The sequence below is a fragment of the Pseudorasbora parva genome, chromosome 20 (genome assembly GCF_024679245.1).
Source record: "Pseudorasbora parva isolate DD20220531a chromosome 20, ASM2467924v1, whole genome shotgun sequence".
Classification (NCBI taxonomy): Eukaryota; Metazoa; Chordata; class Actinopteri; order Cypriniformes; family Gobionidae; genus Pseudorasbora; species Pseudorasbora parva.
In genome coordinates this window covers 38,986,657-39,005,973 of record NC_090191.1, presented here as the reverse complement: position 1 = coordinate 39,005,973, position 19,317 = coordinate 38,986,657, and the positions used below count along the sequence as shown (strand labels likewise).

The window sequence follows — 19,317 nt, the reverse complement described above, 5'->3', positions numbered from 1 at the left end:
ACCAAACAGTTAATAACTTCCATAGTATAACAAACCAAACAATTAATGGCTTATAATAACAAACAAACAAACAAACAAACAAACAAACAAACAAACAAACAAACAAACAAAACAATACAATTCAAGTCATCAAGTCAACTGGGGCCCACCAGTGCATCTATGGAAATGCCCCCTCCTATCTGAAAGAACTACTCACACCTTCTACTACAGCTCGATCTCTTTGTTCAACAAATTCAGACCTCAATCATCTTCCCAAGACTAAGCTCAGCTCTATGGGTGATCGGGCTTTCTGTTCTGCCGCTCCTCGGAGTTGGAATGCCCGACCATCTGAGGGCACCTCAAGCTCTTGAGACTTTTAAAAAAGGACTTCAAACATTTCTTTTTGGGAGAGCTTATGTCTTTTAGCTATTAAATCTATTAGTATTTTCCCATTTTTTAAATGATCTTAACTGTAGCACTTTGAGATTTGTTCCAAATGTAAAGTGCAATACAAATTAAATGTATTGTTATTTTATTAGTATTATTCTTCACAATATCTCCATTTATGTTTAGCTGAAGAAAGAAATTCATGCAGGTTTGGAACAACTTAAGGGTGAGTAAACGATGAGAGAATTTTCATTTTCTTCAAGACTTCCATTGAAATTTTACATAGGCTATAAGAAACCTTTCTTAAGTAGGCTTAAATTAAAATTGTAAAATAAATTACATAAATTTAATTAGTTTACATAAGAAATGTAAAGTGTAATTTTGGCTTTGAATATTTAATATCTTTTTTTTCTCTCTCTCAAATCTCTCAAATCAGCTCCAAACTCGAAATCCTCTTTCTGGTTGAGCTTTAGCATAAGCAGGTCAGAGTGTAACCTATAGGTTGGCTCTATAAGGCCCTTCCTTCCGAAAATAACCAAAGTGCAGCCTTTGACATTGGAAACAAAGCTGAATGTGGAAAAGTTTATTCTTGGATACTCAAATGTCAGATTGATTCTAATGTCAGGAACTTGAGATGTTAAACCAGATAAGTTTCACTGAGGGACAAGTTCAATCAAACAAGAGTCCAGTAACCAAAAGGTTATAAACAGATGATTTAACTAGTTTATTCTACAAATAGCATATTATTGTTCATTCTTTTCACAATTTGAAAATTTCAAACTCTGACTTTCATTGTGTTTTATATTGTTTAACGCAAATAAAAAGAATAAAAAAACACTAACTTAGGCTACTCTGCAAGATGAGTAGAAGACACAAATAAATCACAGAACACATTTTCTTTAATCAAGAAACAAACTTTTATTTATTTAAAACGAGTAAAACGGGTAGGCCTATAAGATTTCCCTGCACATCTAACACTTAAAGCATCCATATAAATACCATAAATAAAACATATGTAATTCATTAAATAAATAAATACTTTATTGGTAGACAACTGTTATCCACGGGTGGTGTCCAGCACCAAAGACAAATTCATGGTGGCAGGTGAAAAAACAACAACGCAGGTTTTGGTTCTTCAAATTTGATGAGATGCAGAAAATAAACAGCCTATAGAATCTGTGCATTTGATTTTAAATATATGTCCTTTATTTATACGACCTGTGATGAAAATATTTTGGAGTCACACTCTTGCGTTGGCGGGTCCACAGTCACTTTGCTTGGACGGTCTATCCGACAATTGCTGCAATCCGGGGACTGCCGGGGCTCGTGTCGTGAAGAAGGTCCCAAGGGTCGTCGTCCGAAGGGGAAACTACGGTTTCCCTGGAGATGTTTAGACCCTCCGACGGCTCAAAGTCCAAGTCTCCATCGTCCTCTTGAGCAGCTCTGGAGTCGGACTCCTCTCCGTTCCGGAGCGCGTTCAGCGGGTCTGACGGGTTCACCTGTCGGTTTCTCCGCTCCCGGTGCTGCAGGCGCTCCAGTGGGACGGTGTTCTTCTCTGATAAGAAGAGAGATGACTGAGGGACGTTTTGTCCAGTTGTAAACACCTGTTTTGCCCCATCGAGGTTAAGCAGTATACCATTCTTGGTGGAGTAGTACACGTCACGATGGTTCTCCAAAAGTTTGTGGTGAAAAAGACAATCTTCTTTATTGCAGACCGTCTGAAGACATACAAATATACCAATGTTAAAATAACGAAGGTAAAGTGTCACAGCTATTGTTATGCATTTATATTATTTAAGGCCCGTTCACCAAGAACAATAACTATGATAGCAATATTAACGTTCATACACGCGCATGATGTCGTTATTTATTATAAGCGCGCCGCGCGCTGATGTTTTGTTTTCTGCGCTTTGGGTGCTCGAGCACGGACGGATTCTGATTGGCTGTCAGTGTTTTTATCGCTCATCAGCTGGAAAAACATCGTTCTGAAAGTGATACCAATTATATATTTTCTCTATGGTTAGTTGTGGTGTGGCCTCTGCTATTTAGAACAATATCTTTATCGTTATCCTTGGTGTGGGCGAGCCTTTAAGGCTACTTTATTATAATGACCTGTATAACTTAGCTACATAAGATTAGCCTGTGCCTCACTTTTTATACTTTTTTCAACTTAAATGTATATGATTAAAAACTTACAGATGTAAAAAGGGTCCCCCCTGCGTCCATACACAGAAATCGGTTGCTTTTCACTCCAAATATTGCCAGACGGTCTCTGCTCTCTGCCTTCAATAAAATGACACCTGTTGAAATGCAGGATTTAAAGAAGATTTTACTGTGGGAATATAAAAGACACTGTTTGATATTAAAAAACGTTATTTCTTTTAATCATCATAGATCCGACTGGTACAGTTTGACTTTGATTACAGCATTAATATGCTAAAAAAATCGATCATCATATTTATGTTAATAGAAAACAAAAGGCTACTCACTGTAGGATCCCCGGTTTGTAGTTTTGCGCACATGTCCATTCAGGCTGATCTCCAAGTAGAAGTTGTTCAAGTCTGAAGATGTCTGAAGGTGGATGAATCTCCGCGGGTTTCCCCAGTTGGAGCCCAGGAGAGGAGAAGGGTTGGGGGCAGCATCCGCAGGTCTGAAGCCCTGGAGAGCAGTGAACCACAGCGCAAGGACGGAGGACTGCACCATGTGCATGTTGGAAAGTGCGCAACGCATCCTCACAGAGCGCAGAGTATCGGTTATTGGTATAAAACCAGTGTGCAGAGCTGAAGAAGTTGTGGTGCGTAAAAGTTTGTGAGCGCGGCTATTTAAACGCATCCTGTGCCACTCCTCGCCAGCATCCTTTACGCAACACTCGCCCCCAGAGCCAGAGGATGTGAGGGGGCGGCTTCAACATGTCCACCTTCTGTTTGTTATGAAGGTAACTGACTGGCAAACCATAATTGGTTTGTCAATTTACCACAAATTTGAATTTCTATGTGTCCAAAGTAACTCATGGGGCACAAGGATACAAAGTCCCTTTTGGCTCCTTTTAAAGGTTATTTTGCATGTCAGAATCCTTTGGTGGTCTCCCAAAGTTTCTCAAATGCTAACATGTAGGCCTACGTTTATATATATATATATATATATATATATATATATATATATATATATATATATATATATATATATATATATATATATATATATATATATATATATACACTTAAGATTCTCTCACCATTTAATTGACTTCTCTGCATTATCAGTATAAAGAAGAAGTCGCTTTGGATAAAAGTGTCTGCTAAATGAATAAATGGATGTAATGTAAAGTGTAGTATGACCCTAAACTGAACTTCCTGCTGTTGCCAGCAGAGGGAACATGTGCCTCATTCACAAACAGGGACCGATTCAAATAGATTATCCTAACCTGAGTATAACTGTGTAATATATATATATATATATATATATATATATATATATATATATATATATATATATATATATATATATATATATATATATATATATATATATATATATATATCCTCTCCTGAGGACAATAAAGTATAAATCTAATCTAATCTATATATACACTGTAAAAAAATTGGTGGTTTTTGTTGGTTCAGTAATTAACCTGGTTGCCTTAAAAGTTTGAGTTTATTGAAATTACAAATTTGAGTTGATACAATGAAGGAAATTTGTTTAATAAATAGAAACTCAAAATATTATTGGTTCTGAACCACATAAAAAATTTGATAAATCATGAAAATAGCACTATTTGGCATGCTTCACTGCGTCACCACAAATAAAACACACACAATTACCCAATATGCTTACAAAATCGTTTAATAATATTTGAATAAAGGTTGTCACATCTAATTTTTTTTATTTTATTTATTTATTTAATGTCATATAGCAACAGTGGGGGCCAAAACCAATGTCCGGCCTTGGAAAATTATTAAGGATTTGATAAAGATTTTGGAAAATGCTTACAAAATTGATTCCAATAAATTGATTACAAGCTATACTATAACTATAATGTGCAAACATAATTTTTGGTCATACATTCAGGGAAAAAAAGGTACAGTGGAGGTACAATTTTGTTCCTTGGAGACAAAACATTTAACTAAAAAGACAATTGGTCCTTAAGGTACAATTATACAATTGTTTTCCTCTACTTAAAGCGGGGGTAGGCAAGTTTGGTCCCATTGAGTCGCTGTCCTGCAGAGTTTGGCTCCAACCCTGAAAGACATCTATAGAAGCTCTTATTGGGAATTATGGGGAGGTTTTATTGAAAATGTTTGATCACCATTATGGTGATCAGTGTTTCCTTTACTTGGGCAGTTTGACTCTTGGTTTATGTCCTATATATACAAATATTTAAAAACATATTATGTATATTTATATATTGGGTTGTTTGAACCAATTGAATGGACCCATTCAAACAACCCAATTTCTGTGTTTATCCATATTTTTTAGAGTGTTGCTTTATATTAATCGTCATCATATATTATTTTTATTCCTAAATACTTATATTTTAAAATATAACAAAACAGGAATAATTTGTAAAGAAAACAAAGGAACTAGGCTTTGATATGTAGGGCAAATATCATATTCCATACTAATATTCACATAATGAAATAAATTAAATCCAGTGCATCTCATATGAACTCTCAAGCTTAAATGTATGCATATGAATCAGAGAAGAAGAAAAAAATCAAATAACAATGACAGGGAAGAAGTTTATGAATAGTTGCGAGTAGTTTATTGAACTGTTTCATGTTGTATAAATGATCCTGTATGAGTGTGACATCCTGACAGCATGACTGGAGTGGCAATTATTTCTAGAAAAGAATCAGTTCTGACTGCTCACTGTACTTGCTACTTTGAGCATAATTAAAATGTGAAACAAATACACATATGAAATGAAAGGAAAAAAAGAAAATATAGCTTTATTAACATCAGGAACATGATTAAACTGCTGTGCACAGCACATACGTAGAAAAGTAAAGGAAAAAAAATATTTTTCAATAAATCTGTATTTATACATAGCATCAGCGCTTGTTTTTAGAAACACATGATTATGTCCTTAGTTTCCTCCTGTCAAAATTCATTGCAAGAAATCGTAACTAAGGCAAGGGTTAGAGATGTGTTTATAAAGAGGAGCGGACAGAAACACAATACAGCCACACAAAATCCTGGATTGTACTAATGTAGCCTATGAGTCAAAACCTGATAAAGGAGTCAATGTCAATAAAAGTCAAATCATTTGTGACAGATGAATGTAACATTTTTTGACAAGCCAAAAATGTCGGTCTCAGGGTAACAAAATAAGCTTAAAATAAGTATAATGAACTGTACAAAAAAGCATTTTGAACGTCTCCAGTGCGATTTATATTTACCCAAAAATCAAACATACCCTTATGCACATTATCACGTCCGTCAAAAACTCAGGCTGTCTGTCAATTGGAATATAAGAACTAAAAGCATGGACGTAACACACTCCTGGCCATCCATCACTAAACTAAATAAATAATTATAATCTTAGGATCCATCTGTTTTCAACATCTGAATATCATAACATCGATGTCTGTCAAAAAATAATGTGCACAATACACGGTAGTATTTACGAGAAGCAGAGGTCCAGCTAGTCACGCATTTCCTGGAAAAAACACACGACTGGATGTTTCGACTATATCATCGCTTTCAGAGAGGAGGGAGAAAACGGCGGTCTGAGCCGCTTCCACATACTGTCTGTAAGATATGATAACGTACACAATACATAACGCATGTAAATATAAATGTGTTCTTCACTCACTGAGATTGAATCGGAATGATCAGTGAACTGAGTGAAACACTTCACACTGCATGCGAAAGACGGCAATACAGTTGAAAAACTTCACCGGGTGAGTGAATGTCGTTTAACGAAAGTTGTGCGTTATATTTTGACAGACATTTTTTAATACACAAACTACACATTCTGATTCTGACCTTCCTGATTTTAATATTGTCAATAATTTTTTGATCTTTTTTTTAAATACATTTGGCAATTGATGAAATGTTAAAGGGTTAGTTCACCCAAAAATGAAATTTCTTTCATAAATGACGATGTCGTAAATGTAAAATGTGTACCTTGAATGCAATGTAAGTCGCTTTGGATAAAAGCGTCTGCCAAATGCATAAATGTAAATGTTAAAACCGCTATATAAATGCAGTCCATTTACCATTTACATCATCAAAGTATGATGTATGAAATGTACCATCAAAAGTATGAAAATATGTGACATCAGTTGGTTAATTAGACTCTTTTGAAGCGTCAACAATGCATTTTGGTCCAAAAATAACAAAAAATAGGACTTTATTCAGCATTGTCTTCTCTTCAGCATTTTCAAACCTCAAATAAAGATTCAAACAGTTATGAATCAGCGGATTGATTCGTGATTCGTATCGCCAATGTCATGTGATTTCAGCAGTTTGCCACACGATCCGAAACATGAATCATGACCGTTTGAATCTTTATTTGAGGAACACGGAAGAGAAGACAATGCTGAATAAAGTCGTATTTTGTAATTTTTGTTATTTTTGGAACACAATGTATTTTCGATGTTTTAAAAGAGTCTAACTAACCAACTGATGTCACATATGGACTAATTTGATGATGTTTTCATTACCTTCTGGACATGGACAGTATAGTGTGCATACACTTACATTCAAAGGACAGAAAGCCCTCGGACGAACGGAGGTCTTACGGCTGTGGAACGACATTAGGGTGTCATTAATGAAAGAAATTTCATTTTTGGGTGAACTAACCCTTTAAATGAGTGATTGAGACGAGTTCCTGTAGTCGTCAAATTTCACTCTCATATGCTGATGTAATAAACGTGACATGTGATTATTATAAAATGTAGTTTAATCTTCTCAGTTGTTTAAAAAATGAAAGCAATTATCAAAAATTTTACATGAATTGTTACATTTAATAATCCTGTAGCAGATTTTGACTCATATATACTTTTTTTTATTTCCCTTTCCCTTTAACACATTGAAGTAGATTATGTATTATGTGATGTGATAGTGACAACAACACAAAAAGTCCAGAAATCACACCAAATGATTAATGACCCCCCTCAGACACCGGGGTCTTTCCTCTCACTGTAACAGGATCAGCCACACAAAGCCATTTCAAAACAAAAACACTGCAGAGCCAAGAACCGGCATCCCATTCTAATGCCCGGTGCTCCAAAGATTCCCGAAAGCCTCCCTCCATATGCGCGGAGGATTCAGACGGCGACAGCTTGCAGTCATTCATGCACATACGTTTTTCTCATGAGCGTTAAGAGTCCCGAGTCTACCAGGAAACTGGTGTCTATATTCTATGCCCAATAAACATTTTTACAGCTGTTGCTATAAATCCAAGCGACATACATCAGCAGATGAGAAGGCTCCGATTCCCAAACGTTCACGCACATCGCTCGTTCTTCACAGTCTTAGGGGAAAAATAAGGTTCAGTGAGGTTCTATACAGAACCTTAGGGTTCTTGACTCAATTTTACAGACAAAAGGTTCTATATGAGGAGAAATGACTGCATGATACGTGTTATTTCAATATTTTTCTAGTGATAAAGCATGATCGCAAACTGTTTAAATGTAACTAAAATTAAAAATGAATTAGAACATTCATAAAATAATCCATGATGGAACCCCTAAAAGGTTCTATAATGGAACACCGTTAAGGTTCTATATAGAATCTTGTCTTCTACGAGTGTGGTGCTGTCGCAGTCAGGGCACACATTAAAGAAACGGCTCATTTCACTCCATTCCTAACGCTTCATTAGTGCTCAAGGTTTTACAACACATTCAGACATACTGTATTAAAATAGATTTATAGGTTGACCTAAACCATGCAGTATAGTTTGCTAAACCGATTAATCCTGGATCTTTATTGAATGAATGAATTTAAAATACGGTTCTAATGAAGCCAAAATGTTAGCTAATCCACTGAAATTATTAAATGTGTATGAAAAGCTATTAAATAGTGACATTTATGTCTTATAAATGTGTTTTATTGTTATTGTACATGTACTGGTCTCACCGGGACTCACAGTGATATGAATTTCCGAGGCACATCAGCTAAATACAGTCCTCAATGGCACAGCAGAAAAACCAGAAGAAATGTGCTAATGTACAAGTAATGCCTTCAACATCTTTTAACAGATGAGACCGCAAAACAAGCAGCCTGGCAGAGGCGAGAATTTATTCGCCTTTTTTTGTCTCCCTAAAGTATTGCGTCAGTCCTGCAGAGGTCTGTCCTGATACATTCACTGCGACACCAGTGTTAAAGTGCCCCTATTATGCTTTTTTAATATTGCTTTTCATGCAGTGTAATATGGTTGCTTGCGAATGTAAAAGGACTGCAAAGTTTTAAAGATCAAATGAAAAAGGTTGTCTCTTAAAGGGATAGTTGACTTTAAAATAAAAATTTTCTGTCATCCTTTACTCACCCTCAAGTTGTTTCAAAACCTGTATGAATTTCTTTCTTCAGCTGAACACAAGGGAAGATATTTTGAAGAATGTCAGTAACCAAACTGTTAACTGGAGCCATTGACTTCCATAGTTTTTTTTTTCCTACTATCTTGATATTTTGGGTGAGTAAAGGATGACAGAATTTATATTTTAAAGTGAACTATCCCTTTAAAAAAAAGAATAAATTCTGCACCGCATGAAACGAGTCGGCAGCAATTCCAGTCTTACTTCCTGATACATATCCACACAACGATCTAACAAAGATAATTGGAACAATGTCTACTTTGACCCGCCCATAAACACTGTAGTTGTAGCAAAAGTGTTTGGGTCGTTTTGTCGACATGTCGAGAAGACGCTGTTTTCTGCACTGTGAAAGCAAATCCACTTTGCATCACTTCAAAGGGATGAGCACTATGATATCGTACAAATTATGCCATCGTTACTGTTTGTTTCACTGTGCATCAAACACTGAGGAAGCCAAAATAGTTGTTGGCTGTTTATAATGAGACATAATGGCTGTTTTGTTTCTGACATAATGTAAGCGGTGGACCAATCACAGCAGAGTAGATCAATCACAACATACTGGGCTATCTGACCAATCCGAGCAGAGTAGACCAAACACAACATACTGGGCTATCTGACCAATCCGAGCAGAGTAGACCAATCACAACATACTGGGCTCTCTGACCAATCAGAGCAGAGTAGACCAATCACAACATACTGGGCTATCTGACCAATCAGAGCAGAGGAAGCTCTCAGAAAAGAGGGGTTTAGAGAGATAGAACCTTTAAAGAAATTAGGTTATGGTGCAATGATAAAAATAGTGTTTTTTGACCTTGGATGCTTATAAACCTATTGCAGGAGACTCCAGAGCAAAATAAGGGACTTTTAAAATAGCTTAATAGGGGCACTTTAATAATCCAAAAGGTCTTTACTACTGGATGCGTCCAACACAATCTCACTGCAGTTTTTTTGTTGTTGAGTACAATCCCATTTGTGCACTCTAATACAACGATGGTTATGTTTAGGAGTGGAGCTTCATGCTTTTTTACCCCGACAAATCATACATTTTTGAACAAATTCATACATAGTTAGCACATTGTAAAATAGTTACTTGTGCCACGGGATTGGGTTGGTTTTAGCTGATTCATGGCGATCTGAAGAGTTTAACATCAGGCATGGAAAATGTAAATAAGGACAATTTGAATGTAGATGGATATCTTAGGGAGCAGGAACTCAGGATCCAAATACATGCTATCAGACTATGATGGAGATTTTAACATAATGAGGAAAGGAAACGAGACCATGGACGGACATTTTCGAGCAGTTCAACTCCTGTGCTATCGCTGCGACCTTGGACTAAAGTTGGATAGAAAGCCGGAAAGAACGCTTGTGCTACAGAAATCTCAAGGCTTCTGGGCACCGTGGCTTTTACAAGACTGTCTATGTGCGAGAGGGACGTCAACAGCGGAGCCTCCGCTCAGGTATTCACCCCCACCCACGAGGACCCACATACTTCAAACAGATTGAACAAACAACCAGGCCATGGTGTCCCATAAGTCTTTCTAAAATAGTGTCATTCCTTTTGATTTCCCTTTAAGGCAAGACACCCAAGGTGAATAGGGAAAAAATAACTAATAGATTTCATCATACTTCCTAAATTGGGGACTTTAAGGACTGCAAACATTTTTCGCTAATGAGGCATTATCTAATTAATTACGTGTTAATTTGCATAACTTTCCAGAATGAACTGGATTAAGCTACACTGTAAAAAAAAAAATCAGGTCTCCAATTGAAATTTTTCAAGTGACTGATCGCATCTACATTTTTTCAGTTGGCTGAATTGAATTTCTGTAAATTAAATTGCATCAATTCACAGAATTTGATTTTCAATTCGGCCAACTGAAAATATTAGATGTGATCAGTCACATTTATTTACTAGACATTTTAATTTATTTTTTTCACAGAGCAGGCTCAAAATTCTTCTTTCATTTTGATGACATATCAGAGTCAAAGGGTTATACAGATGAATCCAAAAATTGCCAATATTCATGTTTTTTAGAATAAAATGTTGTATAAAATCAGGCAAATTATACATGAACGACCCACTTTGTTAAAACCTTTCGAATATAGTTAGGAATAAAACTGCACCGTTTTATGGCAAGCCGTTTTAGCTTAAAATGTTCCCAGCTTTATTTGTCGTAAAGTAAAAATGCAGGCTACACTTTATTTTAAGGTGACTGTTACATAGTACTTAAATAATATTAATGAACTATGTGTACTTACTATAGAGTTAGGGTTACGGTTAGGGTTTGATTTAGGGTAAGGTACTTGTAATTATGCATAATTTACTGTTATTATAGTAAGTACATGTGGTAGTGTAGTAATGTCATCTTAAAATAAAGTGTAAACAAAACGCAATTACATTGAGTACCACTGGGAACATTTTAAGCTAAAACAGCTAACCATAGTTTTTTATGAGTTTTAAAGTGCTGCTGAAGTGGAGAAAAACCTCACAGCCTTTAATGTCCGTCCACTAGCAGTAGTAAGAAAAACCTATTGAAGATCAAGTGTAAAAAAATAAACACATAAAAGTCTATTTTAGATGTCTTTTTTTCACTAGTCTGAAACAAAATCTCAAAATTGAGCAGTAAAAAAACAATGTTGTTGCCTGTAGCATCTTGCCTTAAAGGAAAAGCCTGGGTGGGGCAACATTTACTGAGAGAAACTGACACAAACAAAGGCAGACGAACCAAAATTATAAAAAAAAACGGTGAGCGTCCCTCAGTTTGGATGCCACACAGCGTCTGCCCTGTAATTACATTTGCATAGAGCAGCAGCGACGAGTGCCACTGCAGTGCCTCTGCAGCAACAGGAACGAGCCCAGGATCCACTGCCCTCCTCTACCAGGATTCACACACACACACACACACACACACACACACGCACACGCACAAACATCCATATGGACAGGTGCACACACTCAACACCAGAAGCCAAAATAAATAAATATATACTGCACGTATTCCCTTGAATCAGATGCCATCATTGACGGCAGTGTGCCTTCAGCAACAAGCGACAAAAGCTCTGGGCTACTGGCTTTTTCAGTGCACAGTCAGTATTTACAGTATTTTCATTGGTTTAGAAGACGTTCTCATTCACAGCAATGCTTAAAGCTTATTTTCAAGTGCTCCTTTTGTTCAGGCAAACCTGTGATATAAGCAATAGTATAATCGAACCAGCCATTTTCAGTGTGCGCTTGCGTCAGTTCCCCTGTAGATTTCACATTTTTTTCTTGTTGTTTTTCCCCCAGTTTTCTTTATAAAAGAAGTTTCAATTGCAAAAACATAAGAAATTCTAGTCCAAATAAAACGTACAGCCTCAAAGCTCCAACAGGGGTTCTGCTAGAAAAGATCATCGCCGAACGATGCCGAACGCAGCCTCTTCACGAGTCACTCTCGCGCCTCGTACCACGTTCTCTGATTAGAGAAAGGTAAAATAAAGCGGAGATGCACACCCCTCCCCCTCGCCCCTCTCCGGGGCCCTTGTGGGAGAGTCCCCGCGGGGCCCTGGCTAACATATCAGCCCTATTTCTGACGCCCCGGGGCGTTCAGAGCATGCATGTTAAAGGGGCGGTGTGCGGGAATGCCAAGGCACCTCAGCGCAACATGCAGCAAAGAGATCTGCTTTCTTTTAAGTGCTCACACAACCCTACAGCATGAGGAAAAACAACAAAACTGTCAAAGATACAAAAATAAGGACTCGTTATGCTTGTGTCGGCTCAGACGGAACTAAAAATAAACAAGCGTTCGTCTCTGCGTGACTTCATGCATCCTTTTAAACTATCTAGGTAGCTCTTTGAGGTAATAAAAAACTGTAAAAAGCAGAGGAGGACTTCCATCATCCATCCCAGAGTCTGTTCAATTCTTGGCAAGCACCTGACTAGGGAAAGGAAGGCTGTGGGAGCCTCCACTTCCATAATCAATAATATATATATGTTTGTGTATATATATATATAAAAGAAAGAAGCAGCGACGGATAGCATATTCAGAGATTCTAATAAAAAGCTGGCCTATCCAAATATACATATAAAAAAAAGAATAAGTACTATTTTGGTGATATTCTTGCGGTTCCTTGTAATGTTCGTGTGTCAGTTTCCAGATCTCTCGGGGAGACCAGTGCAAATGAAGATCTATTGCAAGAGTCTGCTCATATTCGAGGGAGGAAGTGGGTGACCGTCATGGCGGTGGTGGCCTTGTTGCCTCGCTTCACTCGGCCGTGTTTGCTGAGAGCGACATAGAATCCCTTGTAAACGGAGGACTCGTAGGCATTGTAGTTATTTGGCAGCAGGGTCTCCTTAAACTTGCATTCATCTTTAAAGGTAGCCTGAAAAGGAGGACAAGAGAAGAAAGATGTGAATGCCAGCATTCGGTCACATGCTCATTTTCACCACTGGTGCGCACAAATGAATGAGGCTCCTGTTGAAGTGTTTAGTGTACTCATAAACAGGGTGATTGTTGTTTAAACTAAAACTATTAAAGCATTTAGGTTAAAGGAACTGTATGTTAGAAATGTATTACAATGAATCATAAAATGGCCCTGATATGTCACTAGACATTAAGAAATCATTTCAAATACTTCTATCACTGACAACAGTAGTCCGGCCAGGATAATGTCATTTAAAAGTTGTTGTTGCAGCCCTCAACTGATGTTGATGTTGACATGTTGTGTTTGGCCTGAAGCTCCGCCCTCCACCTATCAACCAATCACGAAGTCAGTAGTGTTTCTGCAGCTGGGTTGCCAGATCTGCTCTAGTCACCACAGCTGCAGCTCAAGCCTGCAGTCTCCCTCTCATTTACTGAAGCTTTCGCGCCTCGATCTCCCCCCGGTGACCGGTCCCAGTATAGCCGCCCTTCTGTGTTTTCTAATGGACGCGAGGCAAACTAAACAATAAAATTACACCTCAAATATTTTTTCCCCAAAGTCAGTTTATGTCATTGAAGGCAGTTATCATCACGATGATTTCATTTCAAGTGTTCGTTTTTAAAATAAGTTTAGTTTGAGTTAGTTATTTGATGCTATAAAACGGGGTGTGTGACGTCTGGATTGACAGCTGAGATTGACGTCTTCTCTGAGTGAAGTTGCCACTGAGGCACTAACTGACTTTTTTCAGGATTTTTGGGAGCAGATTGGAGCTTTAGCTTTAATTTCTACATATCCATAACTGTTTATTTTACACCAACATCATTAATTGTTCTGCATCTGTGAGAGTGTCGGCGGGTTTTTGATATCGCAGCTGTACTTCCTGCTCTCTACTGCGCAGACTCGGTCCTAAGATGTCAGCGCCGTGCAGGCCGCCTGAAAGCTTTAAATCTGGCAAGCGGAAACGGATGATGTCGAGTCGTCCATATTTTTTTACGGTCTATGCGGCAGCTACAAACGTTCCTGCTGTATCCTGCAGCCTATCTGGCAACCTCGAGACAGGAGGGAGGGGGAGAGGGAGACACCTGCAGTACCAGTTTAGGCCACAATCTTACATACACTTCTTTTTATTAGGCTAAAAACTATTTTGATTACCGAAAACCAGGACACTCGGCCCGGCAATGAGATACTCAAATGATACTCGAAGTTTAATCAAAGATGCCTTATTAATATCAATACATTTAAAGTATGCCCCCTCTGTATGGATAGACAATTGTTATTTTCCAAAATACTATCTATAACCAAATTTTCTATTTCAATTAACATAGGACCACTACTATGATAATTGAAATAAAGCTGAAATAAAATATAGTTAAATATTAGTTAAAAAACTTAAAGTGATAGTTCACCCACAAATGAACCCTCGTGTCGTTCCAAACCTGTAACACTTTCGTTCATCTTCGAACACAAATTAAGATCTTTTTGATAAAATCAGAGAGCTTTCTGTACTCTCCATTGACAGCTAAGCAACTACCACTTTGACACCTAATAATAAAAAAATAAAAAAACATGAATCGAGCAGCTTAGACCAAAATTTTCTGAAGAGACTCGAAAGCTTTATATGATCGACAGATTGAATTTAGGCTTTTATTTACATAGAAACATTCATCAACTCACACATCAGTAGCACGTGATGTGCGAGAACCAATGAGGTCAATTCCTGTGTTACGCAGCACGTTTGAGCTTCAGCAAGAACCAATGAGGTTCATTCTTGTGTTACGCAGCACGTTTGAGCTTCTGAGAGAACCAATGAGGTTCATTCTTGTGTTACGCAGCACGTTTGAGCTTCTGCGAGAACCAATGAGGTTCATTCTTGTGTTACGCAGCACGTTTGAGCTTCAGCAAGAACCAATGAGGTTCATTCTTGTGTTACGCAGCACGTTTGAGCTTCAGCAAGAACCAATGAGGTTCATTCTTGTGTTACGCAGCACGTTTGAGCTTCAGCAAGAACCAATGAGGTTCATTCTCGTGTTACGCAGCAAATTCAAGCTTCTTCAAAAGGTAAGTTAAAATCTATCAAGCAGGTTTGAATAAGGCTCTGTTTATGTTCGCTGATCAATGTTTATATGTGAGTAAAAGCCTAAATTAAATCTGTTCATTAAAACAGCGATCGTAAAGCGATCGTGTCGCATTAGAACGTTTGGACTAAACCACTCACAAGTGTCAAATTGGTAGTTAGGAGCTACACAGCTGTCAATGGAGGAACAGAAAGCTCTCAGATTTCATCAAAAAGATCTTTGTGTTCTGTAGATGAAGGAAAGTCTTACGGGTTTGGAACGACATGAGGGTGGGTAATTCATGACAGAATTTTATAAATTTGGGTAAACTATCCTTATATACTATAAGTAGGCTACTATAAAATAAATAAAAATTAGAAATGTTGCCTTGGCAACATAAATTGAAACAGGTTTAATTAGATCTGTTAGTACAAATAGATCTAACCTCTTGAAATGGCTTGACTTTGCATAACACCTGGTAAACGGACAACATATTGAGAAAATCCATACAAATGCAAAGAAACTTTCAGGCGAGCCTGGTTCCACTTGACTACAAGAAAACCATTAACCTGAAGTATTAACCTCATACTAATCCCTCAGCCAAACCTGTCTTTTAATTAAAAATCACTTGAATCGTTTTACTGATCACTGCTAGACGGGCCTGTGTACCGGTCTCCTTTATCCCGGCTTCTCCAGGAGATGCTCTTGAAACACTCTGCAGTTTTTGGACAGAGCTGTCATGTGCTCATGGGCCCCAATGGACCAGTGTTGCACTGCGCTTGTCACATGCCAAACTTCAGCCAAGTGTATCATTTTCTTTTCAATCCTGGGGACACACTTATGTTACGTGTAATTAATTAAATGCATAACACTTATAATCACTACTGCCGTTATTAAGAATTCAAAACACTCCTCAACAAATGTCAACGTAAGCACACATTCTAGTGCTGTTATTAAATGATCTTAGAACTGCAATTACGCATTAGACGTGTGACTAGATAACCTATAACTACTACGCGAATAAAAATGAATTAGGCGTTTGTTTATAGGCTTAACCCAAGTAATTACTATAAACCCTGTGCTTGTGCTTGCGATCCACTTTGGCGCTATGCCTGGATCTAATGCACCCTAAAATGTGTTTAATAATAATTTGCAAAAACCGTGCAGCAGTTGCAAACGTCAACAAACCAGAGAGCGTTATGTGTAATGCACGAACAAATGAATGCAGCACACTTCCCTCCACGCCGTAAACACTATTATTAGTCGCGCGACCCCCCTCACGTGCCATCTGCATGGATCATCAATTACTTGAAAACGCACAATGGAAGCATCACCTGTTTAACACGCACACACATACAGTACTCGATGTCTTCGGGGATGCAAAGCATCGCTGTATTGGCAGCAGGCAGTATGAAAGGAAAGTGTTGCGCACACCTACCGTTCCGTACAACCTTCCTCTGCTATTCATTGCGACAAACAGCTCGCTTTTCACTCCGTACAGGCTAACCACTCCTCTGGCCACAGTGGAGATCTCTATGAGACCTGATCAAACAGAACAAGCATGTTACACACAATAAAGCGGCTCCGCGTGACTCAGAACAACAAGGCATGCGGTGGGTGGAACCTCTGCAGGTGCCAATTGTGGATGCGCAAACGGCCTCTCGCGCCACTAGGCTACTACATTATTGCCAAAAGACGAACATCCCTCACACTTTGAGTCGTGCATGTTCTAAGCGCTTCTGGGCCGCTCAAGGAGCCGGTGTAAAAATAAGTTGGCATCTATATCCGTCCCAGCATTCATGTCATGTTTAAGCCCGCGCAGATATTTAGCACTAAGGGATACGGTGTGTTTTAATAGATTTGTCTTCGCCTCCAAAGACAGCGGACTATGCAAGCACACTGCAAGTGTCGCCTATAAAGAATAAAAGCCCGACGGAGCCCTGCGCAATTAATTATTGCATTATTCCATGAACTCACTGTACTGGTTCTCATTATGTACACCGTTTATCTTGCCGTCTGGGAGGACCTGAAGATGAAACCCGATGCCTACATTGCAGTACAGCCTCCGCACTCGTTTGATGCCCAGCAAATAGTCATTCTCCCAGTTTTGCTCCGGTCTCTCTCCAGAGATCCCCAGCACAGAGCGGGAGAACAGGCTCTCCCATCGCTTCTCCAGTAAAGTTGTCCTATTACTCCAACTCGGAAGCGGACTGGAAGACACAATCCCAACTAGGAGCAATCCCAAGAGCAGAACGGCAGTCCTTGGCCAGTGTTGCGCGTTGGCCTCGCAGGACATACTGATGAGGAACCTTTGCGCAATGGCCATCGGGTTTACCTTCGGGGCACGTGGTCAAAATTAATGGCACTAAAAATACCCCTCTTCTAGTTTTTCTTCCCTCGGCATGGTGGTGCAGGCTTAATTTAGCGAGGCAGGTCAGGACTTCGGGCATGCGACGGTGGCCCGAGATGAGAGCAGCAGAAGAACGGGCAGAGAGCGCAGAGACACAACTTGTGGTGGAGAAGGTGGTGATGATCATGTTTTGCAACTCCGAAGCCTCGGGTCGTGGAGAATGCCACTCACCAAAGTCTCTCTCACCTCAGAAGCCACCCATCCTTACATGAGGGGAGGGGGAGGAAGAAGAGAGATCGAGAAAGAGAGAGAGAGAGATAAAGTTGCAAGCGGCGAGAGGAACTGGCCGGACTGATGATGATGGGACGCTGCTGTCACTCCACGTGTGAAATGGGGGTCGCATGCTGAGCCTTATTGGACGGCTTGTGCGCGATCATGGGATGCGATGGGCACTCTGGCAGCGCCCAAATCGGGACGGTGGTCATATGTCTGACAGCCCTGCTTCCTTATTTAGAAGGATGGTGTAAAAACAGTCCACTTGTCATCGGAGAGCAATGGCACCCCTGTCTGTCACATCCCAGGCTGTTTGTGCAGGAAGTTTACACAACGACCCGATTCCAGAATATTGCGCTCCCACAAAGCGTGCCGATCAAATAACGTCCCTCGTCTCGTGCAGCGCGATGTTTTTATCTTCCGGGAGGCTGCCCGTGTCTTGATGTCACGGTGATGATGCTGAGAAAACGCACCATCAAGAATGCTTGGAGCGCGCGCAATGTCCGGACGTCAGCAGATGCCGCGCGTCGCTACGCGGCTCCCCAGGTGCGCTTTGAGTACAGCGAAGCCGGACTGTATGACGCTCGAGGAGGCGTTGTTGTTGGCATTGGAAAAAGCGCCAATCATATTATATCAGCAGTTGCCTGAAATAAAAAAAATAATCCTTACTTCTAAATCAATACATTTTCAACTCCCCCTGCACATTCTAACTAATGCCAAACCACAACCGATTAATATTTTTTTGCTTTATATTTTCCCATTAGTGTCATTTAGAGGTTTAAAATATTGTTCTGATTTGCTATTGGTCGATCTCATGCCAGTGACAGGTTGATCCGCCCTCGCAGCACTAAACACGTCATCAGAGAAGAGATGTCAAGAGGGAGGGGGAGTTATTTTGATTAAAGATTATGAGGGCACATGAATTTAAAAAAGGTTATGATGCGCATCAAGAAATTATTTATAATAAATATATTCCATAAAAAAATACGAATGGTGAGTTTTGATTTCATGGTGACCTTAAGAATCCTTTAGCTGTCATTCAGCACAGCAGTGCAGGCTAATTGCTGTAAGAAGAACTGCAGTGTGTAGCAATAAAATGAAAAGTCACGACTTGAACATTTGTTGCTGAGTAGTCATAGCTGCCTGTCACACATCTTGCTAAACAGTGACAGCGTAATTAGCAAAGAAATCTTACGTCAGTACAAAAATACCTAAACTTCTGACTCCACCAACACGAGCAGACCAGCATTCAATGCTACAATAATCAGCATGAGTGCAGGGCCTTCACGTCTGCATGCATGTAGATATACACTGAAGGATGTTTTAACTGTAA

At 39.1% G+C, this 19,317-nt stretch overlaps 2 protein-coding genes across 2 annotated transcripts; both read right to left on the bottom strand.

The window, feature by feature from the left end:
* Positions 1–1,325: 1,325 nt before the first annotated feature.
* fgf23 (fibroblast growth factor 23) lies at positions 1,326–3,462 on the bottom strand. The gene is made up of 3 exons (XM_067428114.1): positions 2,856–3,462; positions 2,563–2,666; positions 1,326–2,084 (listed from the first exon to the last, which is right to left on the bottom strand). The coding sequence occupies exons 1-3, from the start codon at positions 3,196–3,198 to the stop codon at positions 1,653–1,655; spliced, it is 879 nt and encodes a 292-aa protein (XP_067284215.1). The 5' UTR covers positions 3,199–3,462; the 3' UTR covers positions 1,326–1,652.
* Positions 3,463–5,101: 1,639 nt separating this feature from the next.
* On the bottom strand, positions 5,102–18,710 carry fgf6b (fibroblast growth factor 6b). Its single transcript, XM_067427171.1, has 3 exons — positions 17,339–18,710; positions 16,800–16,903; positions 5,102–13,268 (listed from the first exon to the last, which is right to left on the bottom strand). The coding sequence occupies exons 1-3, from the start codon at positions 17,685–17,687 to the stop codon at positions 13,092–13,094; spliced, it is 630 nt and encodes a 209-aa protein (XP_067283272.1). The 5' UTR covers positions 17,688–18,710; the 3' UTR covers positions 5,102–13,091.
* Positions 18,711–19,317: the final 607 nt, after the last annotated feature.